The 17,768-nt window shown below is 47.9% G+C and overlaps 1 protein-coding gene across 11 annotated transcripts in view; it reads left to right on the top strand.

Annotated features, from left to right (window-relative positions):
• The window catches only part of Ppp2r5c (protein phosphatase 2 regulatory subunit B'gamma), a 143,647-nt gene that overhangs the window by 96,867 nt on the left and 29,012 nt on the right, over nucleotides 1–17,768 (top strand). For all 11 annotated transcript variants that reach the window (XM_042696849.1, XM_042696842.1, XM_042696839.1 and 8 more), the window contains 6 exons: nucleotides 6,087–6,197; nucleotides 7,455–7,547; nucleotides 7,632–7,762; nucleotides 14,594–14,653; nucleotides 16,528–16,636; nucleotides 17,524–17,577. In XM_042696849.1, the coding sequence (XP_042552783.1) occupies nucleotides 6,087–6,197; nucleotides 7,455–7,547; nucleotides 7,632–7,762; nucleotides 14,594–14,653; nucleotides 16,528–16,636; nucleotides 17,524–17,577 (558 nt within the window). The remainder of the gene's footprint in view (nucleotides 1–6,086; nucleotides 6,198–7,454; nucleotides 7,548–7,631; nucleotides 7,763–14,593; nucleotides 14,654–16,527; nucleotides 16,637–17,523; nucleotides 17,578–17,768) is intronic.

Genomic DNA, 17,768 nt, shown 5'->3' on the forward strand with positions numbered 1-17,768 from the left:
ATAAATGTTCAGGAGAAAATGTACTCCATCACGGAAGAGCTTACAATTAGGAACCCAATTAGGACTGTAATTACATTACAGCTGAGAGCTTAAGGTTTAATCAGACATGTTTCACAGTTTTCAGGTAATTACAGGGTGTCGCAGTTAACAGAATGACTGATGTGTATTTTTCCCAGAGGATCCACTCCCCTCAGCAAGTATCTGAGGACCTACTAGGTGCCAGCTGTTCCCTATGCCAGTGAAGAAAGGGCTGTTGTAAGTCTCTGGGTTCATGGAAAATCAGCTTGCTTATGCTTACTATTCAAGTCCCTTGTTTACCATGGGATGTCATCCCCTGGTGGTGGTGAAGGCTTCATCACGCTTTTAGTATTCCTAATGCCCTTTGTTGGAGCTCCTGTGCTTTCTTCATTCAGCCTTCTAATTAGGCCAAATGCACAGGTAATGCTCAGTGGTTCTCTGTCTCTGTGTATGGTGCCTTTCACTCTGTTATTGTTTCATGGAGAGGTTGTTCGTTTGTACTTGTTTTTTTGTATCTGGTTATCCATCTATGATGGCCCAGCTGTCAGAGCTGCAGGTCAGTCTGTGCCTTTATTTTTCTGATGTATTATTTGCAAATGGTAGCTTAGTATTTAAACAAACTTTCTGGAAAGGTATTTCTTGAGTAGTACGACTCTTACAATATAATGTCATAGGAGGGAAAGTGTTCTGAAGTTGCCATCGTTTGGCCTTTGTGAACTGTTATAAATCGCACTCACAGGAACAGAACTGTGAGGAGGGAGGGAGGTAGCAGGCTAGCGGTGTGAGTTCCACCCGGAACCTGTGAGTAACCAAGTCTGTCTTCCAAGTTCATCCAGAATTAAGCCACCTTCTGTGGGAGAGCATCCCTTCGCCTCTTAAAATCTTTATCTGTCCTATTGGGCTGCAGTTATGTCACAGCATAAGTATTTATTCACTCCTTGGTAATAAACAATATAGCTATAGAAACACGGCAGAAAATTGCTGAATTGTAAGAATTCTCCACAAAATGGTTTTGGAGTTGTTTTGGCTTGCATCTATTTCAACACCTGAAGGACTGACCTCTGCCCTGCCAGTGGGTGTGTTGGGAACAGTGAAGAAGCCGGTGCTTTGGGTGTTTCACAGTCAGCCCATGGAGCTTGGAGACAAACTACACATATGCATGCTTGCCGTCACTGCCCTCAGGAGGCCAGAGAAACAGTGGCACACTTTTGGGAAATGCTTAAGTGGGGACTGCCCATGCATCGTGGTTTTACACTTGACAAGTGCTCTTTCTGATGTCATGTGTGGTTCTCAGGCTATTCCAGAGTAAAAGAAGGAGCCACCCCTGTTAGCAGATGAGAGAATGGAAGTTGAGGCAAAACGTCAGTCTAGATCATGCTTCTAGGTAAGAAGAAAATGTAGGGAAAGCTGAGTGCCAGTTGCTTATACCTATGAGCCTAGCTACTTGGGAGCTGAGATTGGGGGGATTATGGGTCTAGCAGGGGCAGAAAGTTCCCAAGACCTCTTCTCAACTGCAAACTGGGAGCAGTGGCCCATGCCTGTCAACCTAGCTTTGTGGAAATCAGGAAGACTGTGATTCCAAGTGAACCCAGCAGAAGTCTTCAAGACTCCATCTGTCTCAGCAGAAGATGAAGTCAACTACTTAAGATAATTTTTTTAACTTTGCTTAAGAAAAGAAGAGGGCTGGGAAGGTGGCTCAGTGGTAGAGTGCTTGCCTTGCATGCATGAGGCCCTGGGTTCAATTCCTCAGCACCACATAAACAGAAAAAGGCGGAAGTGGAGCTGTGGCTTAAGTGGTAGAGCGCTAGTCTTGAGCTGAAGAGCTGAGGGACAGTGTTCAGGCCCAGAGTTCAAGTCCCACAACCGACAAAAAAAAAAAAAAAAAGAAAAGAAGAGGCTGGGAAGGTGGCTCAGCAATAGAGTGCATGAGGCCTTAGGTTTGATTCCTCAGCATCACATAAACAGAAAAGGCTGGAAGTGGCACTATGGCTCAAGTGATAGAGCGCTAGCCTTGAGCTGAAGCACCGAGGCAGAGCACCCAGGCATAGAGTTCTAGCCCCACAACTGATTAAAAGAGAAAAGAAAAGAAGAACAACAACAATGAAGTTAATGAGTGGCAAACACCTATCCTCCCAGCAGTGACATAAAGTCTAAAATAGGCAGGTCCAGATCCAGGCACACACCCAGGCAGGAGACAAGACTCTGTCTCAAAATAACCAACACAGGCTGGGAAGGTGGCTCAGTGGTAGAGCGCTTGCCTTGCATGCACAAGGCCCTGGGTTCTATTCCTCCGCACCAAATAATCAGAAAAGGCCAGAAGTGTCACTGTGGCTCAAGTTGGTAAAGCGCTCGCCTTGAGCTGAAGAGCTGAGGGACAGCGCCCAGGCCCAGAGTTCAAGCCCCACCACCGACCAAAAAAAAAAAAAGATGGTTGAGACCAGAGTGATCTGTGCAGGCTTAAGAGACCTGAGTCCCTTGGTTCTCACGAGGAGACGGAGTGTTGGTGAAGATGTCATGAGCTCTTTTCTGCTAGTACGGAGATGACATTTGCACCCTGATGTAGGCACCACAGCTCTTTTTCTCTTTAGGCCTCCTCAGATGTGACCCTTGAAGCCTTTATGATAAGAAATGTTTCTAGGTTGCCTCTTGCTCCCTTTTTTTCCCCTCAAAATACCAGTTTCAACATCTTTATTTAACCTTTTCCACAGATGAGCGCTAGGTCAATGCAGTGTCATGCAGTCACACAGAGGTTAGGAGTTAGAGGTAGAAGATTGTTTTCTTACACGTGAGAGCGCTTCTGTCGAGCAGCAGCAGCACAGCCGCCTGGCTGTGGAGGGCACGGTGTTGGCCTGCCCAGGCTTCTCTTGCCACACATCCCAGGCATCCCCACAGTTCTGGACACTCCAAGACCCAGGGGCCGGAAGAGTTCCAGTTCAGCGAGGACTCCCTTCCTGGCTCCCTTTGGTCTTTCCTCTGAGAGAGTGCATGGGGTGGAGGCACCATATTTACCTTAATTGAATCCTAGGCCCCTGGGTTATCTTCCCGTTGCTAGGACAAAATACCTGAGGAAAAAATTTAAGTTAAATGAAGGAAGATTAGTTGGACATAATGATGCACACCTCTCATGCCAGCATTTGGTAGGCTGATTCATGAAGCAGCAATATTGGGAGTTCTGACCTGGCCCAGGCCAAGTAAACAAACAAAAAAACGGGAAAAACAAAGAAAGAAAAGGAAAGAAAGGTCCCTGGTTTCTGTCCACAGTCTCCTGCTTCATCAGGCCATCAGTGAAGCAGAAGCTGTGGCAGATGTGGTAGGACAACTAGTTTTCACTTCATGGTAGGAGGAAACAGGGAAAACAAGGATCTGGAGGAAACAGACCCAGCTCACCAACCCTGGCTTCCACCACCAGCTGGGACCATGTGTAGCCACCAGGGAAGTGAATGAAAGTGGCACCACATTAGGCTGCAACTGCAGCAAGGTGGCAGCCATTGCCTGGCAGACCCCTAGCAGGACCCAGAAGCTGAAGAGCTTCCTAGCCACTGGACCACAGTGCACGAACACTTGGTGGACAGCAGCCTGACAGTGCACCACTCTCTTTCCTAATGTTGTGACTGGGTTTCTAACAAATCCCCTACAAACGGGTGCTCCAGTCAGACTCCTGGAGAATCGGCAGGGGAGGGAGAAGGGAGGGAGCCCAGCCAGCCTCGCAGGCCCAGGCCACCTCCATTACCCAAGATTGTCTCCTTTTCTGAGTCAGCTGATGGCAGCTGCTTAGAGCATCTCCACACCACCCTCGCAGCAACACCTTGTCTGTTTGCATGGTCGGGTACTGCAGCTTAGCTGGTTAGCACAAGATGAACCATCACTCTGAGGTACCTTTCACCATTGTCTGTGATGTCATACCTCCTGCCCTTCCTGGGAAGGCTGGTCATTTCTGAAAGTTTTCATCTCAGACATAGTTGGCTTTAGGAGGGACATGCGGGGTTCCCCTTCACCCCTACTGAGCAGAGGGGGAAGAGAAGTTGCCTCCAGCAGTGTGCGGGCTCTTCCTTGTGGTAGTCCTTTGGGGCAGGTTAAAGATCCTCGTGCGGAGGGCAGCATGCCCGCTGTGGTGAGCCAGCCCTCCCTCGGCTGCCTCCCAGCCAGCCCCAGTGCTCCCACATGCACTCTGCTTTCTGTGTATTACACGCTCTCTCCAAACTAACACCTAGCCAGCATGTGACTCTTCCCCACAGCCCGCAATACACCTGTCTCTCTTCCAAATGTGCCCCTCAACTCTGAGTGACTGGGGCGTTCCCACCCCTGTGATCTGGCTTTCAGGAAAAGCCAACCCAGATCAAGAAAGCTAAAGACTCAATTCTGAGGCCGGATGTCCATAGTTCACGCCTGTAATCCTAGCGATTTAGGAGGCTGAGATCTAAGGACTGAAGTTTAAAGCCAGCTTGGACATTAACCACCAGAAAACTGGAAGTGGCACTGTAGCTCAAAGGTGTAGAGCACTAGTCTTGAGCAAAAGAGCTCAGGGACTGCGCCCAGCCCCTGAGTTCAACCCCCAGGACTGACACACACAAAACTTGGTTCTCTTCATGCTCACGGCTTGGGGAGGAGCTGTGGCGCAGCTTGGTGGCTGGTGGTGACAGGCAGTTCTGCCCTTCTCTGCAAACTCTAGAAGGAGTGATGGCCCACCGGGCATGTGGCCTCTCCTTTGTCGCTGGTGGTTGAATCTATGAGTGTGCTGCCTGGAGAAGCCTTCCTGTCCCGGTTTCCTCCACCTGCTGAGGAAGCGCCCCTCTCCCTGTCAGGCTTCACCTTTTGTCACCTGTTTTGGGCATTCTCACAGAGGCTTGTGCACATGACTGGCTCACAGGAGGTCTCTGGTCCTCAGAGGTTGGATACCAGTGAGAACCAGTCAGGCATCAAGGCTTAGCTTCCAGACTTTTTTTTTTTTCTTTTTCTTTTTCTTTTTTTTTTGTCAGTCATGGGGCCTGAACTCTGGGCCTGGGCACTGTCCCTCAGCTCTTCAGCTGTAGGCTAGCACACTACCACTTGAGCCACAGCACCACTTCCAGTTTTCTGGTGGTTTATTGGAGATACGAGTCTCACAGAGTTTCCTGCCCAGGCTGGCTTTGAACCGAGATTCTCAGATCTCAGCCTCTTGAGTAGCTAGGATTACAGGTGTGAGCCACAAGACACCCAGCCAGACTTTTTTTCTTTATACTTATGTCTTAGGAACATTACTCCTATTTTACTAAAAGAATTTAAATTGTGGGCTGGGAATGTAGCTTAATGGTAGAGCGCTTGCCTAGAATGCATGAAGCCCTGGGTTCAATTCCTTAGTACCACATAAACAGATAAAGCCTGATGTGGGGCTGTGGCTCAAGTGATAGAATGCTAGCCTTGAGCAAACGACGCTAAGGAGCTGGGCGCCAGTGGCAGTTCAAAGCCAGCTGGGGCAGGAAAGTCCATGAGATTCTTAGCTCCAATTAACCACCAGGAAACTAGAAATGGTGCTGTGTCTCAAGTGGTAGAGCACTCGCCTTGAGCTGAAGAGCTGAGGGGACAGCGCCCAGGCCCAGAGTTCAAACCCCACGACCAACAAAAAAAAAGTCAGAAGACTAAGCCGGGTGCCAGTGGTTCACGCCTGATATCCTAGCTACACAGGAGGCTGAGTTCTTAGTGTCACAGTTTGAAGCTATCTTAAGCACAGAAATCTGACTCATGTCCAGTTAACCAGCAGAAAGCCAGTAGCATATGCAGCACAAGTAGAGTACCAGCCTTGAGTGAAAAAGCTAAGGGATAGTACCCAGGCCCAATTCAAGCCCCAGTACTGGCACAATAAAGGAAGGGAGGGAGGAAGGAAGGAAGTCAAACACAAGACTTTGGTGATCGCCTGCCTGTGGGAAGTCTGTTTGCTGTTGTACTTTTGACCCAGGCTCCACTGTTTCTGAATCTTAAAAATAATGACCAGACACTTCACGACAGGATTAAGACTGTTATTAGAGTTATTACGTATTTCTTTGTCAGACTTGAAGTGTCATGGTTGTAACCATGTAATATGTGGGTTTTAGTTTGCAGTTAACATGTTTCGGACCTTGCCACCTTCCTCCAATCCTACGGGAGCAGAATTCGACCCAGAGGAGGATGAGCCAACGTTAGAAGCAGCCTGGCCTCATCTTCAGGTACTGGACTCTCTGAGCCCCAAACAGGAGGGTGCGCACTGCATGGCTCTGTAGAGCAGAGGCATTGCCCAGGGCCTCCCTTCAGTGCTAGCCAGTAGACCTCTCATCTGAACTCATCTCTGACCTAGTAATGTTTTAGCAAACCGTGTTTGTGTTTAAATGCTTTTACACAAACTACAAAGATGTTAAATTGGAGTGTATCTCCGATGGCAATACCCACCTTGCAGATACCCACTAAATTGAGACCTGGAGGAGTTCAGCAGGTATGCTTCTGGTGTTCCTGGATTTAACCTATGTCCCTGCGTACCCTGGGCTCCTTCCTGACTGGAACCTTCTCCAAGTGCATCTGTACATGCCAGATAGACTAGAAGGCCCCCAGGCCAGTGTGGACAAAGCAAGGTCATGCATGCCAAGGCCCTGGAGGCGGATGGCAGGTCACCTGGAAGGGAAGCAGATAGTGGGACACACAGGGAAGGGAGGGTGTCCTGGGAGCCAGATATTCTGCCTCACAGCGTCTAGCTTCTACACCTAGCTCGTGACAACCAGGCCATGGTGCCCAGTGCAGCCTAGTCACGAGGGGAGAAGCCAGTGACTACAGCTCATTGTGTGCATCTGTGCAGCCCGCTCCACTGACAGCTGCTGAGTCCGGCTGCCTGGCTTTGAGTCTCAGCACTCACTCCAGATGCCCAGGCAACAGCCTGCCAGTCCCACGCTGGAGGCTGATCCAGGCCCAGGGCGTGGCGGCTCTTCAGTGGGCTCTGGCAGTGATGTAAGCACTGGTGACATGGCCATGGAAAATGTTTTGCTCAATGGCTATTTAAAGCATAGTCTGTGGCTCTCAATAAACAAAATAATTGCCATCACAAATTATAGTTAAGTTAAGCCACACATTTCAACCTGGATTCGGTAGAGATGCTGCCCTTTAAGTATCTGTTATTTTCAAACACCCACAAAAATCACATCAAAGGGTATCTAAATCACCACTTAAAATACTACTGGTCTGGGAAAGTGGCTCAGTGGAAGAGTGCCTGCCTCGCATGCATGAGGCCCTGGGTTCGATTCCTCAACACTACATAAGCAGAAAAAGCTGGAAGTGGTGCTGTGGCTCAAGTGGTAGAGCGCTAGCCTTGAGCTGAAGAGCTGAGGGACAGTGCCCAGGCCCAGAGTTCAAACCCCATGACTAGCAAAAAATAAATAAACAAATAAATAAATAAAATAAAATACTGTTATTTGACTCATTGTTTTTTTTTCTCCTAGCTTGTTTATGAATTTTTCTTAAGATTTTTAGAGTCTCCAGATTTCCAGCCTAATATCGCAAAGAAATATATTGACCAGAAGTTTGTACTGCAGGTAAGGCACGAGTTAGCTGTAACTGCAGGAGCTACAATCTGCAGAGCTGCAAAGTGGTCACTAAATGTCTTTTTCTTCTTGAAGCTTTTAGAGCTCTTTGACAGCGAGGATCCTCGGGAGAGAGATTTTCTAAAAACAACCCTTCACAGAATCTATGGAAAGTTCTTAGGCCTGAGAGCTTACATCCGAAAACAGATAAATAATATATTTTATAGGTAAGTCTCTGTGAGATGACGTTCTTTGTGCATGACGGTATTCACGTTCACACTCAGTGCCCCGTGTCTCCCTGCCGTGGGGCAAAGGGCAGTGGAGAGAGATGGAGCAGCATGCTAGAAGTCATGCACCAGTGGCAGACATACTGCACACCCCCTGGGCCCCTGCTGCTGTCCAGGTAGCTCCCTCCCCGGCCCCATACCTGGCCCCCTCTTGAGGCCTCCCACATCTCCCAGAACCTCACTGTTCATGCTGATTTGGGACTTCCCAGTTTGGGACTTCCCTGGGAGCCTCTGGGTGCCCCGATGGCACTGAACCAATGGTGTCCAAACACCGCGTCCTTCCACCTGCGCCATCTCTTCCCTCTCCAAGAATCTCAGTGAAGGAGTCAGGGTGAGGAGCAAAGTAGCCTGACCTAGGAGGATCTATGAACTCAGGTGAGCAGTTCTGGGGGCTCTGGCTGGGCACAGGGGAGGAAACCTTGCCAGAGTGGCTTTCCAGTGCCATGCCCAGCCTGAAGCCTACGGGACCATGGGGTGTAACCTCAGATGCTGGCCTGTGAGCACTGAGCTTAGAAAGGCCCCACAGTGCTCAAGTGCGTGGTCCAACATCACTTCTGGCCTCATCACTGACCAGGCCTCGTTGCTTCTTAAGTCAGAGCCTCATGTGTACTAGGCAAGCACTCTAGCCCATGAGCCATGCTTCCAGCCCTTCTGTTTGTTTGTTTGTTTGAAACAGGGTCATGCTAACTTAGCCTGGGCTGGCCTCCAACTCCATATCCTCCTGCCTGTGCCTCCAGAAATTTCATACCTGCACCAGCATGCCGGGTTCATTGATTCTCTCACCTGGCACCTCTGAGTCTCTTGACACCACAGATGGCTGCTGCCGCCACTGCTGTTGGGGTGGCAGGGCACCCTCTCTGATCCGCCTCTGCTGTTGGGGTGGCAGGGCACCCTCTCTGATCCGCCTCTGCTGTTGGGGTGGCAGGGCACCCTCTCTGATCCGCCTCTGTGTACACCTAGGCTCTGCCACTTAAGGCTTCGTAGCTGTTTTGTCTTGCTCTAGCCCTGCCCTCCCCTCGACCCATGAAGCTTCCCAAACGGTCCCCTTGCAGGGCAGCCACCCTACCCAGCTTGGCTCCCATCCCACAAGGGGAGGTGCTCTCACACCCAGGACCAGCTTTGAGCACAGCCCACCATTGCATAGGATAGATGCTGTTGGAGAAAACAGTTCATGTAGTCTCCACTGTGTCTGAAACACCAAGTGAGTATGTTCTGGTTTGGCTTCTTGGATTGGCTTGCATCTCCATGATATCCAACTCCAACATGACCAAACAAGGGAGAGTTTCATATAGTCTCACTATAAGACCAGGCCGGGCCTTGCCTACAGAAGGGGCCTGAAGTGCCAGTCATGGCAGTACCTAGGCCTTCTGGCCTTCCCTAATCATAGTGGCTGAGCAAGAGCAAGAACTGGGGCACTGAATCAGACTCACTGAGCCCAGCACCCATTCCTCCTGGCCCTCCCAGTCCAGTGCACAGCCCAGTGGCTGCAGCCACTGAAATCTAACTCTGCTCCCACGTTGCCACCCAGGGACACATTTTGATGTTGGAGCATCTCAGTGTGTATGTGGCTAACTTTGGACTTCAAGCTCCCATGTCCATTTGCATAACAGAACTCAGGGTTGAGCATACCCCAGTCCTGACTCACCACCTGCATTGCAGGGAATGATGTCATTCCTCTAAATGTTCATTCCTGTTTTGCATCAGTATATGTGGGTGTGTATACACTGTGTGCACCTGCAAGTGCCAACACTGGGGCTTGAACTCAGGGCCTCAAATTCGTGCATGGCTTTTTCACTCAAGGCTGGTGCTGTACCATTTGAGCCATACTTCTGCTCCCAGAGTTTTTTACTGGTTAATTGGAGATAAGATTTATCTCCCCATGCTGGCTGTAAACCACTATCCTTACAGCTTAGCCTCCTGAATAGCGAGGATTACAGATGTGAGCCACTGGTGTCTGGCTTTGTTTTGCATTTCTTGATTCTGTTATTCCTTTCTAACAAGATCATTACTAGGCTTATCTATCAGAATGTAATATACATTATTCAAATAACATAGAACAGGTACAATATAAATTTAAGTTTTTTAATCCTAAAGTTAAGGCTTTTGGGCTGGGAAGGTGGCTCAGTGGTAGAGTGCTTGCCTTGCATGCATGAGGCCCTGGTTCGATTCCTCAGTACCACATAAGCAGAAAAAAGCCAAAGTGGTGCTGTGGCTCAAGTGGTAGGGCACTAGCCTTAAGCTGAAGAGCTGAGGGACAGCGCCCAGACCCAGAGTTCAGCTCCCACAACCAACCCAAAACAAAAAAAGAAAAGGCTCCTGCTACAGTCTTTTTGATTCTTCAACACTAGTAGATTTTGTTTAGACAACAGAACCATAAATCTGTTGAACACTATCATTAAAAAAATAGAAATGAGCCAATTGCGCTCACGCACATAATCCTAGCTACACAGGAGGCTGAGATCTAAGGATCATGGTTCAAAGCCAGCTGGGACAGGAAAGTCTGTGAAGCTCTTATCTCTAATAAACCACCAGGAAGAAAAAAAAACAAGTGGTGCTGTAGCTCAAGTGGTAGATCTCCTACCTTGAGCTGAAGAGTGCAGGGACAGCCACCCAGGCCCACAGTTCAAGCCCCAGGACTGATTTAAAAAAAAAAAAAAGTCGTGGAAATGTCTCATATCTTAAGGGCCAGGGCATGGCTCAAGTGAAGTCTGTTTGCATAGCAAGAACAAGGCCCAAGCATACCTTTAGATTACTTAGTATGCTTTGGGTCTTCCCTTTTGTGAGAAAACTAGCAAAATATCTTGAGTCTATGTCCTCAGCTTATCTAAATTCTATGCAATACAAATTGAACATTCCCAACCAAAAAAATCCCAAACCTAAAATTTAAAACTCCAAAGCTGGAAACTTTGAGCACTGGCATGGATGACACAAGAAGAAAACTTTGCATCTGACCTCATGTGACAGGTGACAGACACAGGCACAGCCGAGCTTTGTGGCTTGTGCCTATAGTCCTAGCTACTAAGGAGGCTGGGGCTGAAGGATTTCATGAGCCTAGGAATTAGAAACCATCCTGAGAAACACAGCAAAAACCTGTCTCAAAAAAAAGTGGAGTTCAGTCCTCAACGTGAAGGAAAAAAAAAAGTTTGCCAGGCACTGGTGGCTCATACCTGTTAATCTTAGCTACTCAAGAAGCTGAGATCTAAGCCAGTCTGGACAGGAAAACCCATGAAATTCTTATCTCTAATGAACCAGCAAAAACTGGAAGTAGAACTGTGATTCAAGTAGTAGAGCACCAGTGAAAAAGCTAAGGAACAGCACCCATCTGAGTTCAAGCCCCAGTGCGGGCACACGCGCGCACACATACACACACACACACACATACACACACACACACACACACACACACACACACACACACACACGCTTAATTAAAAACCACAAGCACACTTGGGGCATATCCCCAAAATTTCTCATCATATATGTGCAAATAGTCCAAAATCTAAAAAAAAAAATCACAATCCCATATCTGGTCATACTGCTGGTCAGTCACAAACATTTTGAGTAAGGGATTCTCGGTCTGTAAAACTTTTATCTTTTTAGAATTTTCTAGATACTTGGTTCATCTTAGAATTCCTCATTCGAATCTGTTTATTGAATGTGAGTCTTTTGGGTGACTCCTGAGGGTGTTTTGGCAAACCTGGAGGTGTGGTTTCAGACCTTTGGCCTCCATCACCATCCATTGATCCTCTCAGTTGTGTGTCCAGAGTGAACTCAGCAGAAATGGTGTGGCGTCTTCAAGGGCTGTGAATGTCCAGGGTCACTTCTCATTTGTGCCTGGTGGCTCCTGAGGTGGCTGGCGCAGCAGGGCTGCTGCCCATCCCCATTCCTGCAGCCTCAGGCCGTGCTCCCGCTGCCTCCAAAAGGGAGTGGCAGAGCTGCCAGTCCTCTGGAGGGCTTGGCTTGGAACTGCTGGACAGCCCAGCTTCACAGGAAAGAAGTAGAGCCCCCCCCTCTTGAGGTGAGCTACAGAAGACATCACACAGGGAGGCATCCATCTTGAGCAGCAGGCTTAGTCCAGGTTTCCAAAGGGCCAGTTCCTTTTCTGCTAAAGTTAGAAATACTCTAGCTTGCTCTAAGTAGGTGTACACGGTCCCCTCCTGTCTTCCTCCGGGAAAGGAGAACTACCCTCATTTTCTCTTTCTTACACCTACTTCAGATCAGATCAAAGTAATTAGAAATTAAGAGTGTTGATTTGGAAAGCCAAATGGCGTGTGCCCGACTGCTGGCCTTAGGTAGCCCTGAGTGCAGTGGGATGATGGGAGATCAAAGCACATGGCTGTACCAGCCATCCTCAGCATTATGGATAAACATGTGAAGTTTGAGTTGAGTTTGATAAATTCAGTCACTTTTCCTTGTGGACACAACTGATTTCGCTTAGTGGAGTTCTGTCTTGGGGCAGGTGTAGAAAGAGGCTGGCAGGAAGCAGATTCAACAAGGACCCTGTTGTGCACCCACCTCCAGTTCTCATAATACCTGCCCCACTTGGAGGTGACAGATGGCCAAGAGCACATCGCATCTGTCTTTTGAGGCCCAGTGTTCCCAATCCTGTGAGGCTGTTTCTCAGTTTATCAAGAACCTCAAAACGGGCTAGGAATGTGGCTTAGTGGTAGAGTGCTTGTCTAGCATGCATGAAGCCCTGAATTCGATTCCTCAGTACCACATAAACAGAAAAAGCCAAAAGTGGCACTGTGGCTCAAGTGATAGAGTGCTAGCCCAGCCCCAGGACTGGGGGGGAAAAAACTCAAAACCTGTCCACACACCTGTCTTGCCCACCTGCCGACTTTGTCCTGTCCCTTCTGTGTAAGTCTGGTGGAAACCCTCCTTCAGGGCAGGGCAGCAGCAGCCCCTCAGGGAGTTTTTTGACCACCAGGCAATTGTGGCTATTTGGGAATAGAGAAACATCTAGACCCAGCCCTCTGTGTAGACTCTGCCTCTGTGATGTCTACCTGTTCTTTATCTTGGGTCACTTGCACAGTTGTTTCAAACAAGAAGCTGGGCGCCAGTGACTCACACCTGTAATCCTAGCTACTCAGGAGGCTGAGATCTGAGGATCATGGTTCAAAGCCAGTCCGGGCAGAAAAGTCCTTGAGACTCTTATGTCCAATAAAACTCTAGAAAACCGGAAGTAGTGCTGTGGCTCAAGCGGTAGAGCGCTCACCTTGAGCTGAAGAGCTGAGGGACAGCGCCCAGGCCCAGAGTTCAAGCCCCACGACCGACAAAAGGGATGATCAAACAAGAACAATTCAATTTTAGGACATTTTAGTCTTCATAGGCGTCTTTCCTGCTTAGAGCTGTCTCCAAATGTAAAGCTTCATCTGAGAGGCAGACTCTCGACCTCCCACTGCTCACAGAAAGCTTCTGTGCATGTTGGTGACCAACACCCAGTGAGCCTGATGGGGTAAGAGCAGATGATCTGTTTGTGAGGAAAATTCTTGGGGGAAGGACGTTCTCCCCCACCCTAAACCCTCCCCCTCTCTCTTTTGTCAGTTATGCTGCTTGAACTCTGGGCCTGGGCGCTGTCCTTGAGCTCTTCAGCTCAAAGCCAGTGCTCTACCACTTGAGCCATTATGCCTCTTCCAGTTTTCTGGTGTTTAATTGGAGATAAGAGTCTCACACACTTTCCTGCTCCGGCTGGCTTTGAACTGCCATCTTCAGATCTCAGGTTCCTGAGTAGCTAGGATTACGGTGCCCAGCAAGGACATTCTCTTGTTTTCTGAAATCTTCCTGTTGCTTCTGTGTCCTCAGTTCATTTAGCAAATGCATTGTAAGCATCTGACAGATGCCAGACTCAGTTCTAGTACCAGGAACACAGTTAGAAGAAGTCCTTGTCCTCGTCTGGGAGGAGACAAGCAGATGCAGAGGGTGGGCTACATAGTTCCCTAGGAGCATGCGCAGGGTCACAGTGGCAGAGACTGCACAGAATACAGGAGACAAGCTGCAGCCGACTGACACTGGGAAGATGACAGCACCCCGCAGAAGTGTAGGGGGATGTCAGTGGATGTAGGTGACATAGTCACAAAGGTACTACAGGAAGAGCTACTCCCCTTTCTGGACACTGTGCTTAAAAACTGCATAAGACATCCTCTGATGTTGAAATAAGCAACTATGAGATGAATTAGTGCATGGATAGGTATAAATGGGATGAAACAGATAGTTAATGATTGAATCTGCATATTTGAAATAAGGGGTTTGCTATAAAAATTCTTCCCCATAATTGAATTTGGGGGGGGGGGGCCTGATGGGGCTTGAACTCTGGGCCTGGGTGCTATTCCTCAGCTCTTCAGCTCAAGGCTACCCTCTACCACTTGAGCCACAGTGCCACTCTGGTTTTCTGGTGGTTCATTGGAGATAAGAGTCTCATGGACTTTCCTGCCCAGGCTGGCTTTGAATCGCGATTTTCAGATCTCAGCCTTGAGAGTAGCTAGGGTGGCAGGCATGAGCCACCGACGCCCAGCTTTGAAATTTTTAAAAATAAAATCCTGGGAAGAAATTTGAGCAAGACAAGCTCTCTGCCCTCAAGGCATTTCCATCTCCAGGCTTTCACGAGCTCTTGGGCCCCTGACTGGAGACTCCACAGGCAGGGAGGTGAGAGGGCTGCCTCCCGCGCGCCGGGCTGCCTCCCGCCCGGTCCCTGGCTTTCCTCCTGCAGGCTTTGTTTTCCTACTATTTCTAACTATTACCTCAGGTTCTGACTCTGATTGTTCTCTCTAGGTTTATTTATGAAACAGAGCATCATAATGGCATAGCAGAATTACTGGAAATATTGGGAAGGTAAGTCTGGCAGTGAATGGACCAAGGTGGAATTTATGCTAGAATGATCCCACTCTCTCTCCCTAGGGCAAGTAATTTAAATCATTCTCTAAAAGAAAGATTATAGAATTTCACCTAAGGAGAAGATTGGTGAACTTTTGGAGTAGAACACACCAAATGACAAATCTCGTTTTTATGATTCCAATTTTTTTTTAATTTTAAGTTGATCCCACTTTAGCTCAGTGTCGTTACCATGGAAACTATGGAACTTCAGTTACTTCCTCAAGAACAGTGTCTTAGAACTGCAATCCTAGCTACTTAGGAGGCTGAGATCTAAAGATTGCAGTTCAAAGCCCAGGCTGGACAGGAAAGCCCATGAAACTTCTATCTCCAATTAACCAACAAAAAGCGAAATATGAAGCTTTAGCTTAAGTGGTAGAGAGCTAGCCTTGAGCACAAAAGCTCAGGTACAGTGCCCAGACCCTGAGTTCAAGCTCTAGTACCACACATATACACATACACACACAAAAAAAATGGTTACATAAGAAGTTTGATCCTAGAAACTCAGAAGGTAGATTATACCTTTGAGGTATTAAATAAATACTAATTTTTAATATTTCTTTGATTTTACTGTTTTTAGTATTTAATGATAATTGATATTTTTCCAAGATTTTATCATTTTAATCTAAGTAGCCCTCATAACCCACTCCTCCTGAGATCCCCTCAGGGCTGGAGTGACAAAGCTGAGGAGGGCTTTTCTCCCATGGGGATGAGGTGTGCGTTAGCAGTGCTGCAGGCTGCAGAGGAGCCATTGCAGTGAAGAAACCCAGGTCTTTGGACTGAGCCTGCTGGTTCCCCACAGCACTAAATAGAGTCTCGTCTCAACAGACACTATTGTCTGGTGGGCCAGGTTCTACCCAAGAGTTCCAAGAAAGACCACCCCTGCTGCCTTAATGTAATTTGAAAGGCATCGTCCTCAGAGACATCTGCATAGGCTACTTTTGATACACTAGGACAAAGCTATCCCTCAATGCATGGCATAGTCGGGGATGGAGAGGGATGTCCTTCCCAGTTACATGACCTTGGGCAAGTCAAATGGGAAGGATAATTGTATTTGCCATCTCAGCTGACGGGGTGGCACAAGCTGCAAAAGGTGTAAATACTACTAAATACTACATGCTGTCCCACTACCTCGGCCTGCCTTTTTTTTTTTTTTTTCTTTTTTGGCTGGTTCTGAAGTTGAACTCAGGGCCTGGGCGCTGTCCCTAAGCCTCTTTATGCTCAAGACTAGCACTCTTACACTTGAGCCACAGCCCCACTTCCAGCTTTTCCTGAGTAGCTTATTGAAGCTAAGAGTCTCAGCCAGGTACTGGTGGCTCACACCTATAATCCTAGCTACTCAGGAGGCTGAGATCTGAGGGTCACAGTTCAAAGCCAGCCTGGACAGGAAAGTCTGAAACTCATCACCAAAAAGCTGGAGTTGTGGCTTAAGTAGTAGAATATAAGCCTTAACAAAAAAAGCTCAGGGACCACACCTAAGCCCTGAGTTCAAGCCCCACAATGACAAAAAAAAAAAAAAAAAGTTTTACAAACTTTGCTGCTCAGGCTGGCTTCAAATTGTGTGGTCCTCAGATCTCAGCCTTCTAGCTGCCTTGGGCTGCCTGCTACCAGTCAAGTCGCACAAACCTTGAACTTCAAGATTATCTTACAATGACAAAGATTATAACAGCTATGCTTTCTCAAAGTCATTTGGGTTTTTTTTCCTTTTGATATACTCCCTTTTTCTGAAATATTTTGCATACTGGCTCATTGTGAAGAAAACAAAGAATGAGAAGGTATTTGGTTTTAATCTGGAATTTGCAAATGCTAAGTTGAATAAATTGTCTCTTCAACAGTATAATTAATGGATTTGCCTTACCACTCAAAGAAGAGCACAAGATTTTCTTATTGAAGGTGTTACTACCTTTGCACAAAGTGAAATCCCTGAGTGTCTACCATCCCCAGGTAAGGCATCTTCACGACACAGGATGGGTGGGGGCCCAGCTGCCCAGCAGTGTCTCCCTGTCACAGTGGTGACATCAGGAGCAGAAGTGGGGCGAGAGATTCCTCTTGAGAAACTGAGGGAGGCTCTGGAATCAAGAACTCTACAGATAATTTGAGGTGGAGATGGGAGGAGCAGACTGAAAGGATGACTTCTGGGAGGGAAGCTTTCCGCAGTGTGCTCTGAAACTGTGGACCTGGGGTACAGAAACCAGTAGGCCAAAGAGGGGAGGGCACCAGGAAGGGGCTTTTTTAAGCGAGAGAGGCTAACTGTAGTTATACTGGGAAATTGAGTGGTTCCTGATGAGTTAGTTGGCTGTCTCTAGATTTGGATGACCCACACTTGTCCCTGACACTGAGCCACAACCATCCCAGCACCCTGAAGCCTTAGGAAGGCTCCTCAGTGGTACCCTTGGAGGCCACTGGGCCACACACGGAAGGACCCTGTTCTGCCAGGAAAAAAAAAAAAGTATATTCTTCAGTTGATTCAGAAGGCATGGCTTCCTGGGAAATAACTCATTTTCTGTGGCTGCTAAATTACTTGTTCATTCTGATCTCGAAAAGGACCGCAAGAAAAACCCCACCACACTAGGTTGACTTGATGGCACTTAGTCTAAAAGATGTTTCCTGGTTTGTTTTGTTACCAATTAATGGAGAAAGAGTGGTGTATTGAGCATCAGTCCCGGGTTCCTTCCTGAGAGGCCCCTAGGAGAGCCTCCTTGGACTCAGTAGGCTCAGGCCTGGTAGGCCTTTGTCTTGCCAAGGGACAGTGTTTAATGGTGGTTCTAGAAGGAACACGGCTGCATTTCCATATTGAAGTGAAACGTTAACACTCTTCTATCACTTTTCAGCTGGCGTACTGTGTTGTGCAGTTTTTAGAAAAGGACAGCACCCTCACCGAGCCAGTAAGTGCTCTGTCTGTGGTCCTGACTGCCTGTGCCTTCCTCACATCTATGACTATGGCTACATGTCTGCTGCTCACACAGCATTTTCGTCTTCAATTGCAGTGTTGATCAGCAGGCTAATCGCACTTCTGTGCAGAGGTTTGCGAAGGGTGGTAGTTGTCATTACAAAATCTTTATGTGATGAGCTTGTC

This window comes from Dipodomys spectabilis, unplaced genomic scaffold (genome assembly GCF_019054845.1).
Source record: "Dipodomys spectabilis isolate Male_0828 unplaced genomic scaffold, ASM1905484v1 ptg000212l, whole genome shotgun sequence".
NCBI lineage: Eukaryota > Metazoa > Chordata > Mammalia > Rodentia > Heteromyidae > Dipodomys > Dipodomys spectabilis.